At 39.6% G+C, this 24161-nt stretch overlaps 1 protein-coding gene across 1 annotated transcript in view; it reads left to right on the top strand.

Moving 5' to 3' along the window:
• Positions 1-332: 332 nt before the first annotated feature.
• grin2bb (glutamate receptor, ionotropic, N-methyl D-aspartate 2B, genome duplicate b) overlaps positions 333-24161 on the top strand; it is a 55896-nt gene continuing 32067 nt past the window's right edge. The window contains exon 1 of the mRNA XM_028405336.1: positions 333-527. Within this exon, the coding sequence (XP_028261137.1) occupies positions 333-527 (195 nt within the window). The remainder of the gene's footprint in view (positions 528-24161) is intronic.

Raw genomic sequence — 24161 nt, 5'->3', positions numbered from 1 at the left:
TCCTCTCTGTGTCTTTCTCTCTGCTCCTCTTCTCTATACTCCTCTTGCCTGTCTGCGAGTCCCGCAGAGGTGGAGGTCCAGGAACCGGACCTGGAGGTTCACCAGGGGGACAAGGAGGCCAGAGAGGAGGCAGCACCCAACGAGGGGTTGTCATCCCTCCTCAGTACCCTCCTGGCTCACCGGCACTCCCGCCTATCAACCCCAAGTTGATCAACTCACTCAGTATTGCTGTCATCCTAGTGGGCAACTCTAGTGAAGTAGCCCTGGGGGCTGGACTTGAGAAAGAGGACTTTCTCCACATCCCTTATCCTCCCAAGGTTGAGGTAGTCACCATGAATGAGACTGACCCAAAGAGCATCATTAACCGGATCTGTGGACAAATGACAAGAAACTCCCTGCAAGGTGTAGTGTTCGGTGATGACACAGATCAGGAGGCCATTGCTCAAATTCTGGACTTCATCTCAGCACAGACACACATCCCTATCCTGGGCATCCGGGGAGGGTCCTCCATGGTCATGGCTGCAAAGGTAGGATTTTTTTAGTTTTTTTGTTTTATAAAAGACTAAAAAGATTACGATCCCTAACAATATATTGATTGCACAGCATTGTCTCAAATATTGCTGTAAAGCAGGAACAGACCTCCTCATTTTATGTGCTTCATTAAGCAATGAGAACAGTGAGTACAATGAGTAATGTCTTTTGCTTATAATTACAGCTTATTTTAAAACACTTAGCACTGAGAATATAATTCTTGGGCAGGTTGATAAATAAATCACCTTCAGTAATTTGTGAAATGATGTCAGCAGTCTCAAACAAAAAGTAAAGATATTCATAAAACAGCTTGTTTAAAAGCCACAAAAAACATCATCATCAGCTCCCACTCTTTTTTAGGACGATCAGTGTCTCTACTCTCAGTTCTGCTTCTCATTCCCACCCAATGCCTCTTGTCACAATCCAGGTTGCAGGAAAAGCTACTCCAGAAATGGAACTTTGAAATATATCCTTAAATAATGCTGTTTTACCATGCTCAGCGGTGTTTTAGTCCCTCACAAGCACAATAAAGCAGTTTGTACTATACTGAATATTTTTTTCTTCAGTTTTGGTTTGGCTGAGTAGCTTTTAAATGGTGTCTATTTTTGAGTGTGAATTTATGTCTTGACCTAGGAATAGTTGCGCAAACGGTACTTTAAGTACAGATTTTTTTGTAGTGCAGTACTAGAGGAAAGAAGGGAAAAGGTAATCTTAATTGCTTTGTAGTAAATATCGCTGTGCATCTGTTACAGAGTATAAAATGTGTTCTGGCATCAGCTTTTGTCCTCTCCTCTGCTTGCCTTTAATATTAGTGAGCTAGGATTTTTCATGTAATGTGTATGATCTGATTGTAGAAGTGGATTGCCAGCTTCTTAGCAACTGCTTTATTTGTGTAATTCATACACTGTAAGACAATGTTCTTGTGTTATATTGGCTGTTGTTGGTTTTACAAGCTACAGAGGACATCATTATATGAAGGCATTCTTGTGGACACAATAGGTCAAGCAGAAACACAATTACATGTTTAAAACCACTGACTGTATATAAAGAGGAATGAACCCGCAGTGATGTCACCCATAGGTTTCCTGAAGAGCAGTTTCCAAGCTCCACAAATGGAGGTGGAGCGTGACTGGAGCTTAGGCAGACAGCTAGCAACCAGATCAAAGTAATTATGCCTTTAATTATACATAGCTGTAAGCTTTTATGCAGTGTAAATAGATGAGGCCAAAACGATCTTTGTACCAGGCTGTAAACATGTTTGTTTCTGCTTTAAAATTGAGCATTTGATTTTGAGGGCCTGTGTAGATTGACTCAGTTTAGTAGCCAGCCTCAAGTGGCCATTCAGGGAACACCGATTAAGTTTACAAAGTCAGCAAGCTTAATACCTTAATTAGGAAAACTGGTTATGTGCAGTGGCACTGGCATTACTTTGATTCACAGTACTTCTGAATAAGCCGCTTAAGTTCAAACAAAAAAATCAAATAAAAGCAAGAAACCTTCAGGTCAAAATAAAAATTGTTGCAAATTAAACCTAACAGTGGACCAGTGGAAAAAGGGAGAGTAAAGGAGATGCGAGAATGAGATGAAGAAGGAGAAAACAGAATAAGCAACTGAGGGGGGAGTGAAGGTTATGAAACAACACAACTTGTGTGGATGTGGAGGAGGAAGAGGAGTTTGTTCAACGTATAATTACTACATTACACAGCTGACAGAGAGACAGAGGGCACAAACTGAGAATGACAGAAGCAGAAGCATAGATAAGACTGTGAGGGACATTTAAAACTACCGCTGTTTGACTGTGTTATACATTATTTGAGTTTTTCAAGAAAGAATCTCAGACCTCCCCACCACCCCACGCCACCCCCTTCCTTCTCAGTTTCTCCATGATTATCACTCACTTGGCTTGTTTTCCTTTATTCTTCTTCTAGTACACATTTGTATTGTCAGGCTCTCTCTCTCTCTCACACACACACACGTACACAAAATGCAGTGAATGCAGTGGCTACTGTTGGCATGGCAACCACATGAATTCCCTCTACATATTGCATAAAGCAGTTATAGAGTCAAAAAGAAAAGAAATGATCATTTCTGAGTCACAAAAGCAGAGATAGAAGAGGAAAGGTCACAGTCGTGGGGTGGGGGGGGTGAATAGATGAATGAAGTTCAGACACAGGGGTAGATACTCAAGGGAGAGAGGATCATAAATCAGGTGGTAAGAATGAGAAGGAGTATTGACGGGTGAATTGCCTTTCAGTGTTGTCAAGTGGTTGTAGTAGCTTAATGTATTTTAATTTTAACTGCTTAGAATTCAGTGTGTCCAGAATCTGCAAACATTGGCTGTTTTTCGTGTGTAACTTTAATGAATAAACACAGCAGTAGTTAATCAATCAGTAATGAAAATGAAAATCCTCACACAAAGCAGAGAAGTTACTGTAACTCTCTTCAACCACGAGGCTGTGGAGAAGCATGTGGCTTTTATAGTTTACTGTAGTCAGGGAAACACATTTCAGACTCTAAGCAATGTATTTTACATATTTTAAGTTTCAGCTTTTATGTTATTTAGATTTTATTTGCACACTTCTGTTGTATCTTTGCTGAAATAGCACAGTTGTGTTTATATTGTGTTAATTTTGTTGACAAATGATATTCTGCAATTTGTTTACCTTTTATGTCTGAGTAGCTCTACTAATGTTGTGCCACTTCAGGTGTTAATGTTCAGTTTAAATATGGTAACACATTACACATTACTCGCTAAATGATCAGAAATTTGGCTGTCAGACAGTTGTTGTGATTCTAAATCTCATAAGTTTTGGCCAACTGTCTTGCATTTTACAAGGTCCAATTTCCCACATTAGCTGCTGTCAAGAGTTTGTTTTGATGTGTCTGCAAGAGTACTTGGGTATTACATATTAAACAAAATTAGGGGGAACCACACAGTGTGGGGTCCAAATCTCAGGTGGAGCTGTGTGTGATGTGGAACGTGAAGCCCTTTGAAGTTATTTTGTCTTTTAGCCTCCTGTGTACATCAGATGTGAGGTTGTGTTGCACAAGTAAATTGACATATTTTGCTTGTGATGACAGTTTTAACACATATCTGGCTAATTTACAATGATACAGTGTGAACGATTGACAGAGCTGGAAGTTTTATTCATTATTAATGTATTACATAAATTACACCAATATACATTTTCATTTTTTAAAATAATAAATTTTAAAATCAGTTTCATATACAGAGAAAGCAGGTTTATTTATGATTGCAGATAATGTTGAAACTGCTACATTGTGCGCACTGTGAGTTCAGCTTCAGTGTTGTTGTAAGCTGGTTGGGAGCTCATACTATCTGTGGTGCATGTGTGTAGATGTGTAGGTGACCTCCACAATGTGTGTTATTAGGTTGGAGGAATTGTATACACCATTCAGGAGATTCAGAACTTGAGTTTAACATTAGCAACCACAAAGTATAGCAGGAGAATTTTGCTCAAGACAGTCATGACAAGAGGTTGTGTGAATGAAACATGTTTGTGTGCATACATTTGCATAAGAGTGCGTGTGTGATTTTCCAGCATCAATAACCCAATTCCCTTTGCTTCCCTTACAAGTCCATTTCTAATCACTTCACATTTGTGTCAAATCTATTGTTCCTCCGGAAGTCCTTTACTTCTGGCAAACTTTAGGTCAAAGCACTTGATTTCTTCATAGTAATTAGATTATTTTATTGTGTTGAATCTTTAAAAACACAGTATTAAACCATATGCTTAGTCCAGATGATGTGGCCAAATAAACTGACCTGCTCCTTTGCAGCATCCGTAGCTTTATTTTCCTTTCCAGTTGCTCATTGTAATGAAACTGTGACAGATGCAGGTAGGCCCATTATGCACCAAACAATTTACACGCTTCCATTTAGCCATTAATTCACTCCGTGCCATGTGTTGGTATTGGCATAATAGGACGATGAAGTTGGCCCCAGCCCACACTCAACTTCGGCTCTGGAGACTAATGAGGTCTTTCAGATGTATTGTTGGGACTTAAGCTGAGTGTCTGTGCATGTGTGTGGACACGTACAGCATGCTGGTGTTCAATGATAATGGCCTCTTTGCCTGCGTTTGGGGAGATTACAGCAGTTGTTTTCACCGCAAACAAGGTACCAAGAGGCGCACAGCATCCTGATACCATTTCTCATAAATGGTCTGCTTTTCTTAAAGGTGTTTTTTTTTTTCTCTTAGCCCTGGATTTTGTTGTTCCATTCAGTGCTGACTACAAGTCTTTCAAACAATGTAGGGGCTTACAGTTCTTGTTTGTTTAATACAAATCTCTCTTGGGGTAAAAAACTGTCCATCTGGTGATCGATAATAAAACTCGTGAATGAATGGACTGCTGCGGCTGCTGTGGCTCTTGTGGTGCGATTTCTGAAATTGATAGAAAGGTAAAACACTTAAGAAGAACAAACTGCCATTGTATCCCTTTAGGGGGAAAATCTTTGTCTCTGCAGACGTTGCACTCTCTGCCATCAGAAACTGATTCACTGCTCCTTGATTGATTACTATAATTATATACTCTCTCTGTCCTAAAATAGGCATCCTTTTCAGAGAAGTACACGTGGACATGAGGAAAGTAAATTATATTCCAGGCCTGTTTGACCGACTGGTAGTTGTACAGTGATATAATGGTCCAGTCTATTGCAGCTGTGATTGTTGAAGCCAAAGGTAGACTCTGTTTTCTCATTCTATTGTTCTCATTTCCAATTTGTGGTTTTATGAATCCCCTCCTTTCATCTTGCACCCCATTATGCTTGCTGGTTGTACACGAGGGGATAATGGACTACCTCTGTAATGCCCCCCTTTGCAATTAGTTTCAATCCCAGAAGACAAGAGAATTAAGGAACAAACTGCAATAATAAACGTCAGTTATTATCAGATATTATTCTTTGCCTATCATTCTTAAGGCCTTTTCAAATGAGTTTTTCAAAGAAATGTGCAGAATGTAGTCGTTAACGTAGGACATCTGCAATGTGGAAAGCCAATTTATGCAGGAGATGTCAGCGATCAGTCTCAGAAATTACACAGACGGGACTGTCGACTCCATTTGTGTGCTGTCACTGCAACAAAAAAGCTCCATATGTCACATGTAACTTTCACAATTGATGCTGATACACTTGAACAGAAACAATATAGCTTGTTTATAAGAGCAAAAGACATCCTGAACCTGTCAATTTGAGCTGGTAATCCTTGCCTAATTTGTGGCTGCACCATGTTTTAGATGATTTTTATGGTGCATGTTGTAATTTGTTAGAGGGTGAAGAAAATGATTGACTAGATCTCAATGGGACTAAAGCAACAGACGAGATCCACACTGATTACTGTACCCGTTCTTTCTCTGTAAAACTAATCCCACCCTATTAGAGCTTTATACACACTATCTTTCTCTCTCACTCTGTCTTTCTGCGATACTACAGCTGTCTGCATTTGATTGATGTTCCTATTTTTTCCAGCTGAGTCGTACATTTAACCCTTTAACAATCCAACAGATGGAGCCTGTGATAGAAGATAAATCAGCTTTAAAATAATCTTGTTTGTCATTCGACAGCTAAATCTAGGTACTGTAAAAGGACACGAAGGTCTGACTCTCAAACCTTAAATCAAGAGAGCTCAGGCTAATTTGAGTTGTCAGGAAACAATGAAGCCTGAAGCTTCTCCTCAGTCAGTGAATGGACACAGACAGTTTATGAAATCTGTGATAACGTCCAGGTTGATTTTCTAGGTTGAGTTATTTTTAAAAAAGTCACTGTTCAAGCTCATTTTTTATATTTATGTACTTCTAATCTTAATGCAGTAACATATCCACAAATCAAGGTTCAGGGGTGTTTTTTTTTGTTTGTGACTGAATTCCAGTTCAACAGAATTGCTACTAAACACCACATTAGAGTTATGGTTACTTACAGTAACGTGTGCTTACATGGGAGGAACCCTTGTCTTTGAATGTTTAACCATTGATTCTCTTTAAGCTGTGGTTCACAAGCAGTAACTCTAACTTTAAGCAGTAATTCCAGTAGGAAAACTCATGCAAATTGATCACGACGCAACATTAGGAATATCAGTGATATGAACTGTATGCTAATATCTCACAGTGTTCAGTGACTCAGTATAGTTGAGCATACTAACATTTGTGATTTTAAAATGGCCATAGAGGTTAATGTGAGTTTGAATGGCTATATCTGTGTGTCCTGTGATAGACTGGTGACTGGGTTCAGGGTACCTCTTGCCCAGTGACCATGTACAGCATAAAGCAGGTATAGAGAATGGATGAATACAGTACCTGGTCATTAACAATTACCATATGAAGCAGCTACCATCTCACAAGATCACATGTAGCTTATGTGCATGTGTTTGGACCAATCAGCGTACAGTAATATTACTGTTAATACTGTTTTAGGTCCATCCAATTGCCTGCCCTACACTAATATGCTACAGTAATCATCAGTAGATCATTGAAAGTCGGGTAAAATAAATTAGTAATTTTTCACTGGGAAATTCTTGATATGTTCAACAGTTATTAAGACATTCCACCCTGAAATATGTAAACAGAATGATGACATTTTAAAAAGGGAGCAGGGTACTAAAGGGCCACTCTGTGCAATTAGAAATTGTTATGAAGTGGCCAAAACATGTATTGGTTAAAGAATGTAGTTATAGTAGAATATCTTGGTTAATTCAATATCCAATCATAGTGACCTGAAACACATTCCTGACGCGGGCTGCTTTACCTTGTAGCTATGATCCATGTAGTAGTTGCATTTATTCTTTTAGAGCAGACAGCATGTTACTATATAATTCTTGTAAAAAGGTTATAATTTTACATTTTATTTTTTCTCATAGTATGTTCAAATCTCTCGCTCAGTAGTTGTGCACGAGTGGCTTTACCTTTGCTCATTGTGGCCTATACATTTGTACATACTTATAGTCTGCAGGCAACAATAGCATTAGGGAGTATTGCACAATAGGTCAAAGCTGCAGTTTTGTTGAGATAAATATTTCATGTCAGTGCAGTATGCTGAGAGCAGGCCAGTGAGATTGCTTTCAGAGTGCAACTAGGATGAGACAGATTTGCTCTTTTTGTTATGCTGTTTTACACACACACAGAAACGCACACTTCATGAGTACCATGTTTTTACCTGCAAGGCTCACCACATGTATTTCTCATTGATAATGTGACAATTTCAAGTTCTCACATGGAGAAGGAGAGTAACGACATTCTGGTCTAGATCATATATAAAGTCATAGCACACAAGTCAAGGAACCAGAAATCAGAGTTGAGGTCAAAGAAGGTGTAGGAGTGTAATGCTAATGTCTGTTTTTCATCCTTTTCTCCTGTCTCTCTTGTCCTCTGTTTCTCCTCATTTTTGTGCTCTCTCCAGCGATACCCTAAACTGTTTATAAATGTGATCCCACACTCTCTGTCCCATGAATTTTGGCTGCACTGACACAATGAGCCTTTCCTGCACTCTCATTTATTACTGATAAATTTCTAAATTTTAATTGTGCCCTTCAAATGGGCTGCAAATCCTCTCTTTCCCCCTTTTTCCTCTTGCTTTCTCTTTCTCTCCCTCCTTGTCTTTCTCTCCATATAATGAGTTCGTTTTATCAGCCGCTGTGCTGTGCGTGGACAGGATGAGTAATTTTGGAGATCACAGGAGACTTCTCTGCATTGCACTCTGTTACAACAGGTTGTCAGAAGGCTTTGGGAGCCTCTCTTGGCTTCTTCCTGCCAGCATTAGCTATCTAATGTTTTAACATTCTGGCATATGAGGCCTAATTAACCAGCTAATCTTATTAAGAAATGTGATGATGGAATATGTTTTAAAATAAAACCAGATTAGTCTTTCATGATACCACATGACAGTCACCAGCCAGTATGTGTTAGATTCCTCACCAAAGACAAATTAAGTAATGATAATTGGCATTTGTTTAGATTTCTTGACTGACAAGGACCTCAGATAACTCTGAGATGATGTTGTAGGGCCAGAAAATCAATTCTTATTGGGAAGCTTCAACAATTTTGTAGTATTGCATTGTCAGTAGTATTTGTAAATAAACAAACCATAAACTACAAATTGTAGTTGTACTTTATTTTTTTTCTGTAGTTTGTAGACAAACTGAAACAACCTGTATAGGCAAGTGAAAATGAACTATGCTGTATAGATGGAGAAGAGAAAGAGCTGCCATAGTCAAGAGGCATGCATCACCAACTTTTGATTGAATCGGTAGGGACAGCTGGTGGAATCGGGCCTCAAAATGAAGCCAATATGGAAATGCCAAAACTGCAGTTCCTGGCTCTGAATGTATGTTGGCAGTGTTTGGGATTCCACCAACAACTAAGAAAAGTACCCTCGATCTGTAAATGTCTTTATTGTTTTTATAAATCCAGCAACTTTTGGCTGGTGCTGGGATCCTATATAGTAAAGAGTGGCTTTATCATAGCTTGTTCATGCAAGCATCTGCACCATATGTGCCGATAGGAACATCCAAATTGTAAATGCTCAAATGTGTTGTGTTTGACGGCAATGGCAAACATATTTTGCTTAGTTTAGAGGTCTTCTGTTGATCACTGACTGATGAAGAATTTGTTCTTTACCCTTTAAAAGCCAAGCATTGATCAGTTTGAGTGATAGACTGCTGTGTTCTGTGTTTTTGTGTTGTGCCAATCACAGCAACTGCCTGGTCGGTTTAAAATCAGAACATCATGTGGTTGCCAGTGGGAGTGAGCACATTAATGCTGACAGATGCCTCACTTATGCCCTGTAATCACAGGATTGTATTCAGTTAAGCCTCGGTGCATCATAGAAAAACAGAGGTACACAGAATTATCTTCTGTTACTAATAGATAAGATACATAATGACCATTTTTTAAAATCTTTTTTAAGGTAGTGCTTGTTTTTTTGTTCATGAAGCCGTTTGAGATGGTCTTTCATTTTACACATTCAGTAGTGTTGCCAGGCTCTCAAACTTAAAACAACTCCCTGTTAAATTCATATTTTCTGGAGCTGTATAAATGTATTAAATGAAGCTCTGGTGCCATCATCCATGAAACTGACCTTCATCTTGGTGGTGTTTGTTATGTTTAGGGATTACAGAGGGAGGAGATAGAGATAAAAAAATATAGAAAGATAAGAGCCAATGTCACATATTATGGTGGTTTTCATGGTTTTGCGTCAGGCTGAGGACGGGGATCTTAAAAACAGAGAGAGCTGGCTGACTTGTGGGTATTAAATCCCAAACAGGCAGACAGGTTGACTTTGTTCTAATTGCATGGAACAGGGGAGTGCAGTCATTTACATTCATCAGTGAGCCTCCATTCGGACTGAGATAAAGAAGGAGCAGAGGAACAGCAACAGATGAAGCAGAATGAAAGAAATATTTTGGTCCAAGTTTGGATGTTTTGTTCTTGTATCAACAAAATCCCTCCATGTGTTGCTCTGCTTGTTGTTGCTTGTTGTATTAGTACAATTCTGTAATGTTATAATTGTGCGTATTGTCAGTTAAAAAACAGAAGAAATAAAAACAAAACTAGGAAAAAAGATGGATGATTGAACATTTTGACATTGCATCCACTCATTGTCAGTTTGTAACCTCATGAAAGCATTGACCAGTGCTTTTTTTATTGTTGTTAAATAAGTTAGTGGAAATCTTACCTGCATCAGAATGTGTGTCCGTATGCATAAACGTGCGCTTCATGCATATGTCCTTGCGGCTATGTGCTTGTATGTCTGTTTTGTGTGTGTGTATGTGTGTGTTAGTGATGGAGAGCTGGAAGTAATATCTGTTGGTGACAGCTGGTGAGTCTCCCCCAGTAGCAGAGACTCACACATCCGGCTCAGTGGTCTTTATCTACGGTGAGACTGACACACAGTGAGTGGCACCTTCGCTGGCACTCGTTCACTCACCCTCATCTCTAATCAGCCTTGGCCTGATTCTTAACACTTACACTACGTTGCACTCGGGCCTCCTGCTGTGCTTTACAGCAACATCTGACCATGAGTGTGCTCTTGAAGCCTTTGCTTTGCGTAATTCATCTCAGGTAGAAAACATGCCGTGTGTGGTCAGGTAAATTTATGTGGATACTGTTGCCACTGTACAGAGCTGTATGCCACAGAGGCATCAAACTGTCAGCCTGCAGAAAGGTGAGTCTCCAAACTGTTGCTGAGACAGCTAAACAATGACAGTGACGGAGTTATATAGTGAGTCTACCATACAATACCTCATGTACTAAATATCAGCGGTTCTCATCCCTGGGGGCTACATTCTATATTTAGTACAAGGGATTTGGAAAGCAAGTGCACAGAAATCCTGAAATACCGTGTCAGCTACTGCAGAGGTATGTTAATGTTTTATGAAAGCGTGTAAGGATTTGATGAAGAGGAAATCTTTTATTTTCAATCTTAATTAATGTGTCACACAGCACCTTCAGACAGAGCTGTAGTTGTGAAGAATGAGCTTGTTGTATACGCTGATGATACCAGGGCGAACGCAGGAGGTGATCTGACACTGCAGCTGTTAAGAGCCTGCGGAGTGTTATCACACACAGTCCTGTTCAATACCTGCTGGTGAGGGGTGCCAGATTCTCCAAAATGTTCAGCTGTACTGTACATGGGCTGCTGCTTTCTGTTTTCTTATTGTTTCTGTGGATTCTTCACTGTCTCTCCCTTCCCTCTTTTTTTCCCTCTATCTTAATACCACATCTCTCTCTCTCTCTCTCTCTCTCTCTCTCTCTCTCGCCTCTTCCCTCTAATCTTCTTCTCTTTTTATTTTTTTCTTCTTCTGTTCTGCTTCAAAGTAAGCCAATGCTCCCCGGCAAGCACCAGCTCAAAGCTTACATTCTCACCCTTCAAAGCCACTGCTTGGGTATAAGTGAAGAAAATTCAACATGTTTTGCATTTTTGACACGCGGCGGAGAATGCAAGTGTAAACGGTAAATAAATTTAAATGTGATTCATCATTCATACACTTACCACTGTAAACTGGCTTACAGAAATAACTTGTAGACAACTTTTCATGGCATGTTATATGACTGTGAGAAACGGCAAGTTAACTACTTCTAGAAAACACGTTTTCTAAGAAAGGTTAAAAATGTGTCAAAGGGAGATTTTTGGATAGAATTATCTAAACTATATAATCCCACATCATTACTTGTACTAATAATCACATTATGTATATGCTTAGTTAGTTGACCAATTAATTCACTGTTTTTAATGTTATCATCTCTCACCCTCCAAGCTTCCCTTAGTTGCATTATCATACACACAAGCTCTTATCATTCACGTTACATGACTTCTGGTCCAGCAGGACCCACAACAAGGCCCCCACTTAGCATAATTATGCCACAGAGGAGCACTGTTAATGTGCTGATAATGCTGGCATGGCCTGACTGATTACTTGATATATTGTCTTTCTCGTTTTATATAATAGTGATCAGAGTATATTTGTAAGGTGAGATTATTAATTGAGTAGATAACTGGCAAATTACTAAAAAAACAGTGATCACATGCAGCCTTTTATGCAGTATATATGATGCTGTGCCTTAGGGGATGTGCGTTGGTCTTCTGGGATGTTGTAATGAAGACATAACTCTGTCTCCACAGTTGTAGAGAGACCTCATTCTGTTGAATCATCCACACATGATTCACACATGTAGATGATTACAGGCCCTGCTGCCCTTATACATACTGCAAGTAGGACTTTGTACACAGTCCACTTCTGTCAGCCCTAGTTAGCTTGGTTGGTTATAGTGTGTATATATAGTATGTGTGTGTAGATGAGTGGGTGGTCCCAGCCTGCAGACTGTCATAGTCAGTGAGGCAAGAATTTGATGCCTGTAGCTTAATCATAAGGCAGTAATTTGAAGACAGAAGTCACAACAAAACTCAAGACTAATGCTACAGCTTAGACTATTAGCTAGACAATTTTTCACTTCTTTTCCCAAAGGGGCAAAACCTATAATTGAGCTATGAACATAAGTGGCCTGTAATTGAGCTATTATAACTGACCTCAGGTGTGTCAGTAAGTGAGACTGTGTGAAGGAATGTTCTTATGTGTGCCTTATACCTGCAAGAGCGGACTTAATGTGTTAGAACAGATATGCTCCTATATTTGTGTGCATACAGTGCAGTAGAGTGTAAGCAGGTATTTTTTCACACTAATGGCATCTTTAGCAAGCCCGTTTCTATGGGAACAGAGTTGCCACGGAAACACCGCATGTCTCTTTGAATTAGAAATGTCTTCCTCTATCCCTCAGTCCTCCCCGCTCCATGCATCTCCCCTTCACTTTTTGCTTCCTAGTCCTCTTCTTTTCTGACTTCCCCATCTTTGACAGGCCAGCTGCTGTCAGTCAAAAAGTCTTGCACTGTTGAAGGAGACATGCAACACAAATGGAGGAAATGTGGGGAAGATGGGTTGGCATCTGTGCTCTCCACACAAAAAAAGGTAGAGAGGACTTTGTTTTTGGGGAGGGTGAGGGGTGAAAGAAATATATTGAAGTAGGAAGGAAAATGTTGAATGACATTCAAAAGATAATGATGGCGAGGAGGATGCTGCGAACAGAAAAGCGGGAAGACTGAAAGAGGAAGGGAGGGCCACAAAGAGGCAGAGAGATGGCTGATGAAAGGGAAGGGGTGAAGTGATTGATTTTTGCTCTCTCTGGTGCCTCTGGTATCAGTGTAACCATGCTGTCACACTTATCCAGCCTATCTGATTTAACAGCCTGCGTGATAAAAGGAGGGAGAGAGATATATGCACACAGAGATAGTTTCAGAAAAAGAGGCCAGAAAAAGTGCAACAGATTGTGAGAATCACTGATAAAGACAAAGGAGAGTGGAGGTGTAGTGAGTGTATAAATGAGAAAGTGGGGGGGAAATCACCCTCTTTCACAAGGTGCTGATGAATGTTGAAATAGAGAGAGATTAATGCTTCAAGAAAAGTGGAGGGAGCAAAGAGAGACAGAAAGGGAAATGGAGTTGAGATGTGTTGAGGAAAAGCGTGCCATGACAAGGTTTTGAACTGCATGTCTCTCATTGCACGCTGTGCTTGACTCCAGCCTGCACTCTCACCCTGTGTGCTTGTTAGAGAGGAAAGCAGAATTGAAAAGGCAGAGTGTATGGATGTAGGGAGGACAGATGGGAGGGAGAGGTAGAAGGAGGAGAAAGAGCAAACCTGCCTTTTGACACAGTTAAAGGCTCACATAAAAGCTTACAGCTGGAGTTTAGCCAACAAATATGTAGTAAGTATTCTGCATATTTGCACTGTTGATCATTTGACCTCATTTACTTTGTCTCCCTGCACTGATACAGAATCCTGATTTTTGTTTTCCACCCAGCTCACTTCACCTTGAAGGAACATTTCTGCAGCTCACATATTGAACCATTAGCTATTGGGCTACATCTATACTTCATATATAGGAAGGGTTCACATGCTGTCTTGGTTGTTTGTGCTCTCTTTCCTATTCCAGCAACAGCAAATGACGTCATCCACTTTTTCTACTTTTTGCGAGACTGCAGTCTATGCATAGTCTATGCATTCTAGTGCTTTTTTCATTCTTATATAATTTTACAACTTCCACGTATTTAAGCAATGAAGAAATTTACCTCTAATTGTCAGATTATTTTAGTAACTATTGATGAAAAATGAACACCAAGAATATACTTTTATACTTATATATATATATATAATCTATGGCAATCTCGTTCTCACACACACACCCACACATACAGCACACCAGTTGGTTAGCCAGGTCACACGTCAGGTGAGGGTCAGGTCTAACTATGTTGCATGTTTGTTTGGATTGGTGGGATCTAGCCCAATCAGCATGCTAGCTCCCATGTGTCAGTGATTAATTACCTGTGTTCTCTGTTGTGCTAATGAGCTTAATCAACTCCTCGTGAAGGAGCTTTCTATTAGCTTGCTGGGCCAAAGGTGATGTTAAATTGACTCCCTGCTTCTTTCCTTCTCTCCCCTCTCTCTGCTGTCTTACTGAGGGTTTCTGACAAGTTTCCTTCCCTGTTAGTTTTACAGCTTTGTATCCTTCTCTGCCTTTTTTTTAATTGTGCTACACTGTTTAAATCAGGAGTTGTTTTGCAGATATGTTTTCATTCATTGCTCTCTGTCATCATTTCTGTGTAGGACAAGGCTTTGGGCTTGACTGACATAATATGAGTGGTGCTGAAGCGTCAGATGTGGGACAGTGGGAGATTGAATCAGACAATTAATTGTATCTTCCTTGTGGTGCACACAGTGATGATAGCAATGTAGTGCTGGAGAAAGCTTGAGGCAAACGCAAGTTTCTTGTTCTTTCAGAGGAGTCTGTCTGTGTGTGTGTGTGTGTGTGTGTGTGTGCATGAACATGGTGTTTGCTGGGTACTGCATGCCTTTTGGTGTGTTTGGTGTGTGTGTGTATTTATATGGTAGTTAATGTGTGAAGCGAAGAGATTAATTTGTTATAATTAGACATTCAGCTGATGATTACGTTTCAGTAGCTAGTGGTGCAGAATTGAATACATGATGGAGCCTTTTAGAAAATATAATAAACACCCTCTGGTATTTTAATAGAATCTGAATGGTAGTGTGCTGGTAGTGGTTTTATTACATCTTACTGTAAGAGAAGGGATCATATTGATAAATAACCGTTGTGCCATACCAATGCCTGGAATAATAGTCCTTTTTCATGGAAGCCTTAAATACCAGGCTTGGTTTTCATGGAAAGATAGCAAGTTTTAAAGTAGCGTCTCCTCATCCAAACCCACACCCTCCCCTTGGGAACCTCTTAGGGCTCCCTTCAAAGCCTCACTCCTCCACTATGTCTACTATTAGTAATAATAGCTGTAAAGGTAGCATATTAGGCTCGCCTGGGTGTACCACTAACTGATATGTTAGGACAAGCTAAAATGTCAGCAAGATTTAGCATTAGTAGTACAATTTCACTTACTTGCTGGGAGAGAGGGACCTGTCACTGCAGTGACTGGTAGCTGTTTTTACAAGATCAACACTCAGCTCTACACTCTACAGATGACACATCTTGGTCCTTTTTCAGAGCCCATTTGTTACTTTTTGCTGTCAAGTTGTATGGATCATTTGAAGAAATATGACAAATCATAGGTAATGGATTAAATTACCAATCCTGGCTTTAAGCTAAAAGTAAAAACATGATTTTTTTCCCCCTGGGTGATGACTAAATATTCTGCCAGCAATAGGCTAACATTTCTCACTTAACCAAGTATTAGCCATGTGGCAGCCGACCTTATTAATTTCCTCAGCCAGGGATTGAGCCTTTTTCTCCTCACTTGGTACAGGATTTGTACATGATGTCATTGTTACTAAGTGTCATATCTACTTGATAAATCAGGATGAAGTTGACTCATCTAGACAGCACAGGAACATGTGGCTAAGCTTCTAGCTGTGACATAGATCGTGAATAATAGACACTGTGACTGGGCTGCAGTGCAAGTCCTAAAAAAAGAGATAATTTGCAATTTATCTCTTTTTTAGGACTTGCACTGCAGCCCAGTGAACAAAATAACAGTCTGCAATATCAATTTCATTACAAAAACAGATGTTTTCCAAATCTTATCAAAATAATGGAAGGCAGTATGCCCACTCACATGTACTGTAAACTCTTTTAACGATTGCCTTCTGTAATTACATATGGGAACAATTAGACATTCTATTGTTGACTGATATGTGGGATGTTTTGTGTACATTTCCTGGATAATGTCTGAACATTTTGCAGAGCTTGAGTGCACGTAAGAACAGTGAAGGGGTTGAATAACATAGATAGTGTGTTTAATACTTTAAATTACCTATTAACCTTTTTGACTGTTAAGGAACATAAATAGCCAAAAAAAGCTCACCAATATGTGCCACGTATTGACATGCAGCTGCAGCCCGTGGCTTAGCTTCTTCAGCATTGCTGGCTAGTACTACCTCTTCCATCGATAAAATACCAAAACAAAACACTGTTTACCTCCGACTTCCTCTAGTTGATTTTAACCGGATGTCATATAACCTAGCATTTCATATAACATGTGTAAAGTTGGTAGTGTGTTGTGAGGGAAGAGCTGAAGGACAGCATCCTCTCATCTGCAGAACATAGAAATTCAGTCATTATGACACCTGTCATAGACTCATATTGAGTTGGTCACTGAAATCATTTATGAACATTGAAATGTCACCCAAGTCAGACTGCCTGGCCATGACTATTATACTTGCTTGTTACCAGCCCAAAAAGGTGCTTAAAAATCATACATAATCATTGAAATATGTGTCATCTATCAATTACTATCAGCTTTTATATTTTGTCAGTCAAGATCCATTTTATTTGCTTCTGGTTTTCGTAGTGTTAACACTGAGGCCTGCAGCATGCACTGCACCAGTACAACCTCCATTCATCTAGTCTGAGTGACTCTCACTCACTCGTGCTGTCAAGCAACTCAGCAGGAGGTGGTGTGCTATTACTTTATATATGATCCACACCGGAGTCTTTATTACTACTCTATGTGGGAACATGAAACATGACATTATAGATCGGAAGTATATGAGTGAGTGTTGCAGATAAAAACCGTGGTACTTATGTAAGCTGATGGAGTGTTGTGTGTGTGTGTGGACTCTGCGAGTGCAATGAGGAGTGAGTATAATGTACCTCATACTAGGGGATCCTTAAGAAAAATAACAGCTTTAATCATAAATCATGAAAAAACATGTCACAATTTACCAAAGCTTTTTGTTTCAGTTCTTTGAACACTTCTTCTAGCACAATATATGTTGATATCTTCAGGCGGAAATATGCTGTGTGTTAACCAGTAACAGCTTTCTTGAGGGCACTGGTGTATCAGGCGTACTATGAGTGCACACTGTAGGACATAATTTGCATTATATGATTTGTGAGCTTTACTTAGCGGGTGGGAGGGGCAGAGAACACTAATTTGAAAGTCAACATATAATTTCTGTATCCACTATGCTTCTTCAGAGGTGATTCAGAGCTTTACGTCTCCATACATTTACTAGGTAATAGTTGTCTAAGTCTAAGTCTAAATTACATCTGAAATTATTGTTTAATACTTGATCTGCCACCATCTGTAGTACTACAATCAAGTTTTAATTTTTTCAAATTTTGCCATCCACTTGCCCAGTTAGAGTAAAGGATAATTTTGTAATATAAAAATTTCAGTCCTAGGACAGTGGAGTAGCAAGGAAACATAGAAACTAACATTAAAAATCCAATGGCTGATGTAACAAAAGAACAAGAATCTAGTCGCTGTTTACTGTAAAATCTGCTCGGGTTTTGAATGGTAGCTCATCCTTTCAAAAGATCATTCAAGATTATTCATAGTACAGTGGATCTCCAGTTTTAGACATGCTACATTTTACCTTGTATGTATAGCTCACACATTCAGCAGCCTGACCTGAAGGACCTCATGGCTGTCATGTAGTGGAAACAAGGTGCATGTAAAATCTGCTGTGGAGATCCTGTCAGTATAACAGCATGTCACCAAACTAAATGCGAGCAAACCTGAATGAGATGGGAGAAGTTTCCTTGTAACATGTTGTGTACATTGCCTCCCACAGTGTGCCATGTAGCATTTAAAAAAGAAACCAACAAAGGACACACAGACCTCAGTCTCCTGGGTGATGGTCTATAGAAGTGTTGTATTCACCATCCGCCCCTTGGCTCCTATTTGTTGGTCCTATTAGCAAGTTGTATAAGCTACATTATCGCATGTCATTTTTTCAGTTAACTGGAAAATGACCTGTTCTGTTATATGTGAGGACACGTTAACACAGATTTAATGAAAGGAGGACGAAAATGTCTTCAACAAGGGGTATTGTGATTTTTCTGTTCCTGCATTATGTGTTGTGGATGTCTGTTACATCAGAAAGCTCTAAATTGTGTAGTCCTACAGAAAAGCACAGGTTAGTGTCCCTAACTTGTTCGGTTGAACATTGTGTTGTTTTCTAAAAGTGTTGCACCAAAGTGGCTTCTGAAGCTTCTTTAAAGTAAAGAGTTGTTCAAAATCTGAACAAAGTATTATCAAAAAAAAAGAACAATTAGGCAATTGTACCTTTCTCTCTCAAATTATCTGCTCCTGTGTTTTTACTTTATGCCACTGTACTGAAAAAGAAAATAAAAGAAAATCAGCTGCGGTTCAGTTAGAAGACATAAAGCATTATGTTCTTGCACAAAATTATGAAGACAATGAATAATAAAGAAAGACAGTCAATCAGAAGAATCAGAAGAAGACTTTTAACACAATACGTAATTATTAAAACACAAATGATTGTGAGTTAATTAATGCTGTCTTTATTCTTTTATTCTTTGTGCTCGGTATATTTTATGTTCACAGCCTGGCATTCAGTAGATCGTTCTATGTACAAAGCAGGGCCATCATCATCGCTCTGCTGGCTGCTGTGGAGTGAATCATATTTCTAAAATCATTTCCTCGACAAAAATAGCAAGAGTAATTCAATCAGAACATTATGGGATGTTTAAAATGAAGTGTACTGGATGGAGCCAGGGATGAGGCATTGAAACAGGTTCATTGATAATTAAACAGCTGAATATGAGATTAATTAACAGTGTGTTTGATTAGAAATGTGATGATGAAGCATGAGGAAGATTGACAGCAGTGTTCAGACCATGAGGAGGAGAGATAGACAGAGAGAAGAAGATGAAAGGTGGTGCAAGACGAGTGTGATGAAGTGGAAAAAGCTGAGTGTTGGAGGGAACGATGTGTGCACTGCCACTTGTGTGTGTGTTTTCATGTGTGTTTGTGAGCCCCTGTCTCTGTGAGTTCTAAGGGTTTGCCTGTTTTCTCAAGCGAGACTCCACACTCTCTCTCAGCCTCAACAGCCACCCCTCTCTTACTCTCTTTCTTTCTTCTTTGTCTGCCACTCTCTCTCTCTCTCTCTGTCTCTCTCTCTCTCCCTGGTTCACTCTCTACCCTCCAATCCTCTCCCACCAGGGCTTGTTGAGCAGTGGGCTGATATGTCGCTCTTCCTCTGCAAATCTAATTGGAGACAGGCTTTCATTGGCATGACATGGAGATGAGTTGCCAAATCCTTCCAGCTCTCCCGCTCCAGGCTCGCTTCACTCAGCTCTCGTACAGTACTGCACACTGACGCAGCAGCTGCAGCCGCAGAGGCAGGCTCAGCTCCGACCACATATCCAGAGGAGTGTCTGTGACAATCTAAGCAAAATCAAATACACCCAATGCTCACTTTCTTAATGGGTTTAAATCATGCAGCAGGCACTGCTGCTTTACTGGCAGACACATTTTATTTAAATGTGTAGACAGGGATCTGTCTGTGAAGAAATAGCAAACTTTGTATTTTATTTACACAGATGAGTGTGTGCATTAATATAGTGTGTATTTCTGGGTCACCAGTGAGTTCAGTGGGAGTGTGGAGTCACCGTCTTAACTGGAGGTTATACTCACATGTGGGGCAGCAGTATATAACCTCAGAAAGCAGGAATGACACACAGTGGGTTGTTAAACTTAGTCCCATATCTGCACAAAGGTAAACTAAGGCCTTTCAAGTGATGCACGCCTTTTTTTTTGCAGAGAGTGGGGGTTAATTTGCACAACTCGAAGTGCTGACACCACCACACCTATACTATTTTGGGATTCCTGGGTTCTGAGGCACAATCTCTGTTTGATGTATCTTCAGAAAGAAGGATAGATCAATTTAACAGAGGGAAGTGTATAAATATATATATATAGAAGCAACATGATAATGCATTAATTAGTCATGACTTCAAACATTTGGAGGTGACTGAGGTGGAATTTCAGGTATTACATGATAGGAAGCTACAGTAAATATTAGATATTGATTAATACCAACTGCCAGGGCAGTTATTAAAAGAAAATGAAGTTTATTTGTGCACCTTTCTCCTCAAAAATAACTGTATGGTAGTCTGGTTTTATTAAGTTGAAGTCTCAAATATTTAAATATCCTACATATATTCATCCATTATCTATTAACCCGCTTCATCCTGCAGTGCAGGGTCACAAAGGGCTGGAGCCTATCCCAGCTAAGTATCCTACATATATAGATATTGAATATAGAATACACATCTTATGTAAATAAAAGACAGATAAAACCTAAAAAAAATGTTCACACTGACCTGCACACACACATTGTAAGCTATAACACACACACAAAAAGAAAATAAAGTGGCGAGGCACTTTCCTGGGCTCTTGGTCAAAGTGTGAGATGCAAAACGACAGCCAGAAAAGCAAGCAGATAGATAGGCAGCCAGCTCCGGTAATGACATAGACTACACCTCACAGGACACTTCACACCTCTGTGATATGAAGTAATGGGGCTGCAGGACATTATGTAAAAACAAAGGGCAGAGAGGAGAAAGATAAGATGATGTTGGCGGGGATGGATGAGGGGGAGGGAGGAAGGGGGGGGTGGTCAAGAGAAAATGAGAGGGAGGAAAAAGTGGACACTATAATGCCATGTGAATACAGGACCGAAATTAAATTGGGGTGATTAGAATATGAAAGAGAAAGTAGAATGAGATGATGATTAGCTGTAATCTAAGTAGGAGAGAATGAAGTAAGTAGTGCCTTCACAATCCCTCTGAATAGCAGGTTTGGTCTCACAAGTGATTACGCCGCACTGAGTCCACTTTTAGAAAGAGAGAATCAAGAAAGAGCAATACCAAGACAAAGAGGGAATTTAGAGGGTTGAAGCAGAAAAAGATAGTGAGTAAGTGAGAGGAAATGAAAAAGAGATCCAAATCTCGAGATCCAAACTAGCCAAGTAAAAACAAAGGAGATATACGTTCTAAAAGGGAGAAGAGCTGGATTTTTAGATACCCATTTTGTTATAGGAGCAAGAAGGATATTTACCTTTTTTAATACATTCAAACAAGTTCTTTCAGTACTACCAATACTATCTTTTCTAACTAAACTGTTTTTTATTTTTTTATTTTTTTTGTCCAAAAAGACTCAATAATTCTGTCACACAACCCAGTATTGACTGGACACAATCAGACCACATTTAGTGTGTATTTAGGCCAGCAGGACGGTGTATGTAGGGCTGGCTTAAAATAATTATAAAGAAGGAACATGTGATTCAGTACAGTAAAGTGGCTCACCTGTTTTTGGACATGGAGGAACAATAGAAGAACAAACTGACTCGGACCGCACTTGTGAGGCCGATGAAGTAATTTTTAGTTCCGGGTCTTTTCAAGGGAACATTTTAACCTCTCGCTCCACAGTCTTGCCTATATTAATAACAGACTGTAAAAATGTAACTGGCATCACTTTCTAAAGCCATACATCTGTTACTAAGCTGGGTGTCGCAGTGGCCTGATGTCTGTTTTTGAGATTTCTTTGGTACAGGTTCAGAAACATCTGTATCTACTGAAAAATCACAACATTTTGGTCTTGTAGTTTTGCAGCTGTATACTGACAAAATATTAGCATGGTTATTTAAAATTTAAACAAATATAGCATAGGGTTTAAGAGCTTAAGCCAGGAAGAAGTGTCAGTGTGGTGAACAGATTGAAGTGTGGTAGGGGACATGGAAGACTCATGTCAGGGTAAATTACACGTGACACATATCTTCACTATTCATTTAAGCATGTTGAAGCTGAAATGCTGAAACAGTGGTGAATTCTGATGGCGTGAGGTTAGAGGTAAATATCGGCCATGCATGAGTATACCATCATTACCTACCTGAATGTATGTGGAATATATGTACCGCCACTGTAGGTAATATGTCAGACACACACACACACACACGTTGCCTCCCCCTTCATTTCAGGCAACTCCAATCCCTCCACCCTCACTTGACACCGCAGTGCTATTACCATATCATTACAGTGAAAAGTCCTTTCTGCCCCTTTGGGTTAAAAAAAAAACAGGAGGAAGGAAGAGCTGGGATTTGATGTAAAGTGGAGGCAGGTGCGCCAACCCGAGGACCGCTCAGCCTCCTCTGTGACTAACATGTATGACTGATTACACACGTGGAAGGAGCCATGTAGTTAACAGCTTGCAACATATACAGTGCATGGAAGTTAAACAAGCACAGAAGAGGGAATTTGTGAACTTTTAGTAAACTAAAGTAAAGTGATCATTGATCATTGATCAAAAGCACATAATGTTCTCTGTGCTTCTGTGATTTGTTCGCAGTTCCACCTAGGTTATTATTACTGCTTTTGTGTAAACAGGAAAATGAGTGAGCAGATTTTGGGGTAGTATTCTTAATTTGTGTTCATTTTGAGAGGTAAATGAGAAGATGGTGCGTAAATGATGTCAGGATGTACCAGCTGTGCCTGGTTTGAAAAACAAATCTGACAACCAGACCTACTACCGTTACAGCTAGAGATGTAGCCCAAAGCTGCTGACAGAGTTAAATAAGCATTACACAGTATGTGAATAAGCTAACATATGAAATCATCCACCACTTTGGGCCAGACCAAAAATAACAACAGCTATTGGATATATTTCAAAAACTTTAAGCAATCTCGAACACATAGATGAACAATATAAATGTATAAAGGGTTAAAATGTAGATTTTCCTGTAGCTACCATATATGCGTCAGTGTGCTCTGAGAGAAAGTAACAGTGATGGGCATCAGACACAAATGCCCAATGAGAAGTGGACTTACATATAAAGTTGTGGTCAGGGGGTTTTCATGAGGTTATTTACCCATGATAAAACTTAGAGGCTGTATGTAGAGCAGAGGAGTTTGTTTACCAGTGTGGAAAAAAGCACATGTGGTGTAAAGAGCTAGACTGCTCACTAAAGAATTATTGCGTTTACAGTGCTTCTATATCCTGTGTAAACTCGGCATAATAACATGCTGATGCAAATAACCTTGGTACTAATTAACATTCTCACAGAATTGTCATCCTTTTAAAGTCTAGATGGAGCCAGGTGGTTTTGATAGTGTCAGTTGTTTTGTTGGTGAATGATACTGGTTTAATCATTTTACATGTAGACTGCACACTTCTATATTTCAATCACACTTTCAGGGAGATGTCTCACTTTTCACAAAGAGAAGACAACTGTCGTGATGCTGTTCTCATTACAGCCCCACTGACATGTCCCCTTCAGTCACTTACATTTTTAAATAATCCATCTTGACTTTTATGTCTTGATGAATGGCTTGGGAGTTTTACATGGATGACTGACTTGCCCTCAAACACTTCATGCAACCAAACAGCCCCTGCAGTTACAACAGAGCTTCTTACTCTTGTCTCTTCTTGTTTTCTCCGCTGAGAAAAATGTGAGCACATAAATGTCTGGAGCAAATTTGGTACCCCACTGTAAGTATTATTGAACCAGGTGGCCATCTCTCCTGCTGTGCTCTCAGGATCCTTGATAATGAATGTCACCTTGTCTCTGTTTGAATATTCATGACTAATCTTGAAAAAAGCAAAACATCATAAATGCATCATAAAAATAAAACATGTTTCCGTGTTTCTGCATGTTTTGTGGTGCAGACACAGCATGAAGAGGAAAAACTCTGAGCTACAAACAAGAAGACTATATTTGTTCCTGAGGCATGCAGGAGCTGGACACGCTCCACAATAATCTATGCCCTACCTTCCAGTTCCCTCTCATGCTGCATGA

Source organism: Parambassis ranga, chromosome 1 (genome assembly GCF_900634625.1).
Source record: "Parambassis ranga chromosome 1, fParRan2.1, whole genome shotgun sequence".
Taxonomy (NCBI): domain Eukaryota; kingdom Metazoa; phylum Chordata; class Actinopteri; family Ambassidae; genus Parambassis; species Parambassis ranga.
The sequence above is the reverse complement of the archived record's forward strand: the minus strand, read 5'-3'. Positions and strand labels throughout refer to the sequence as shown.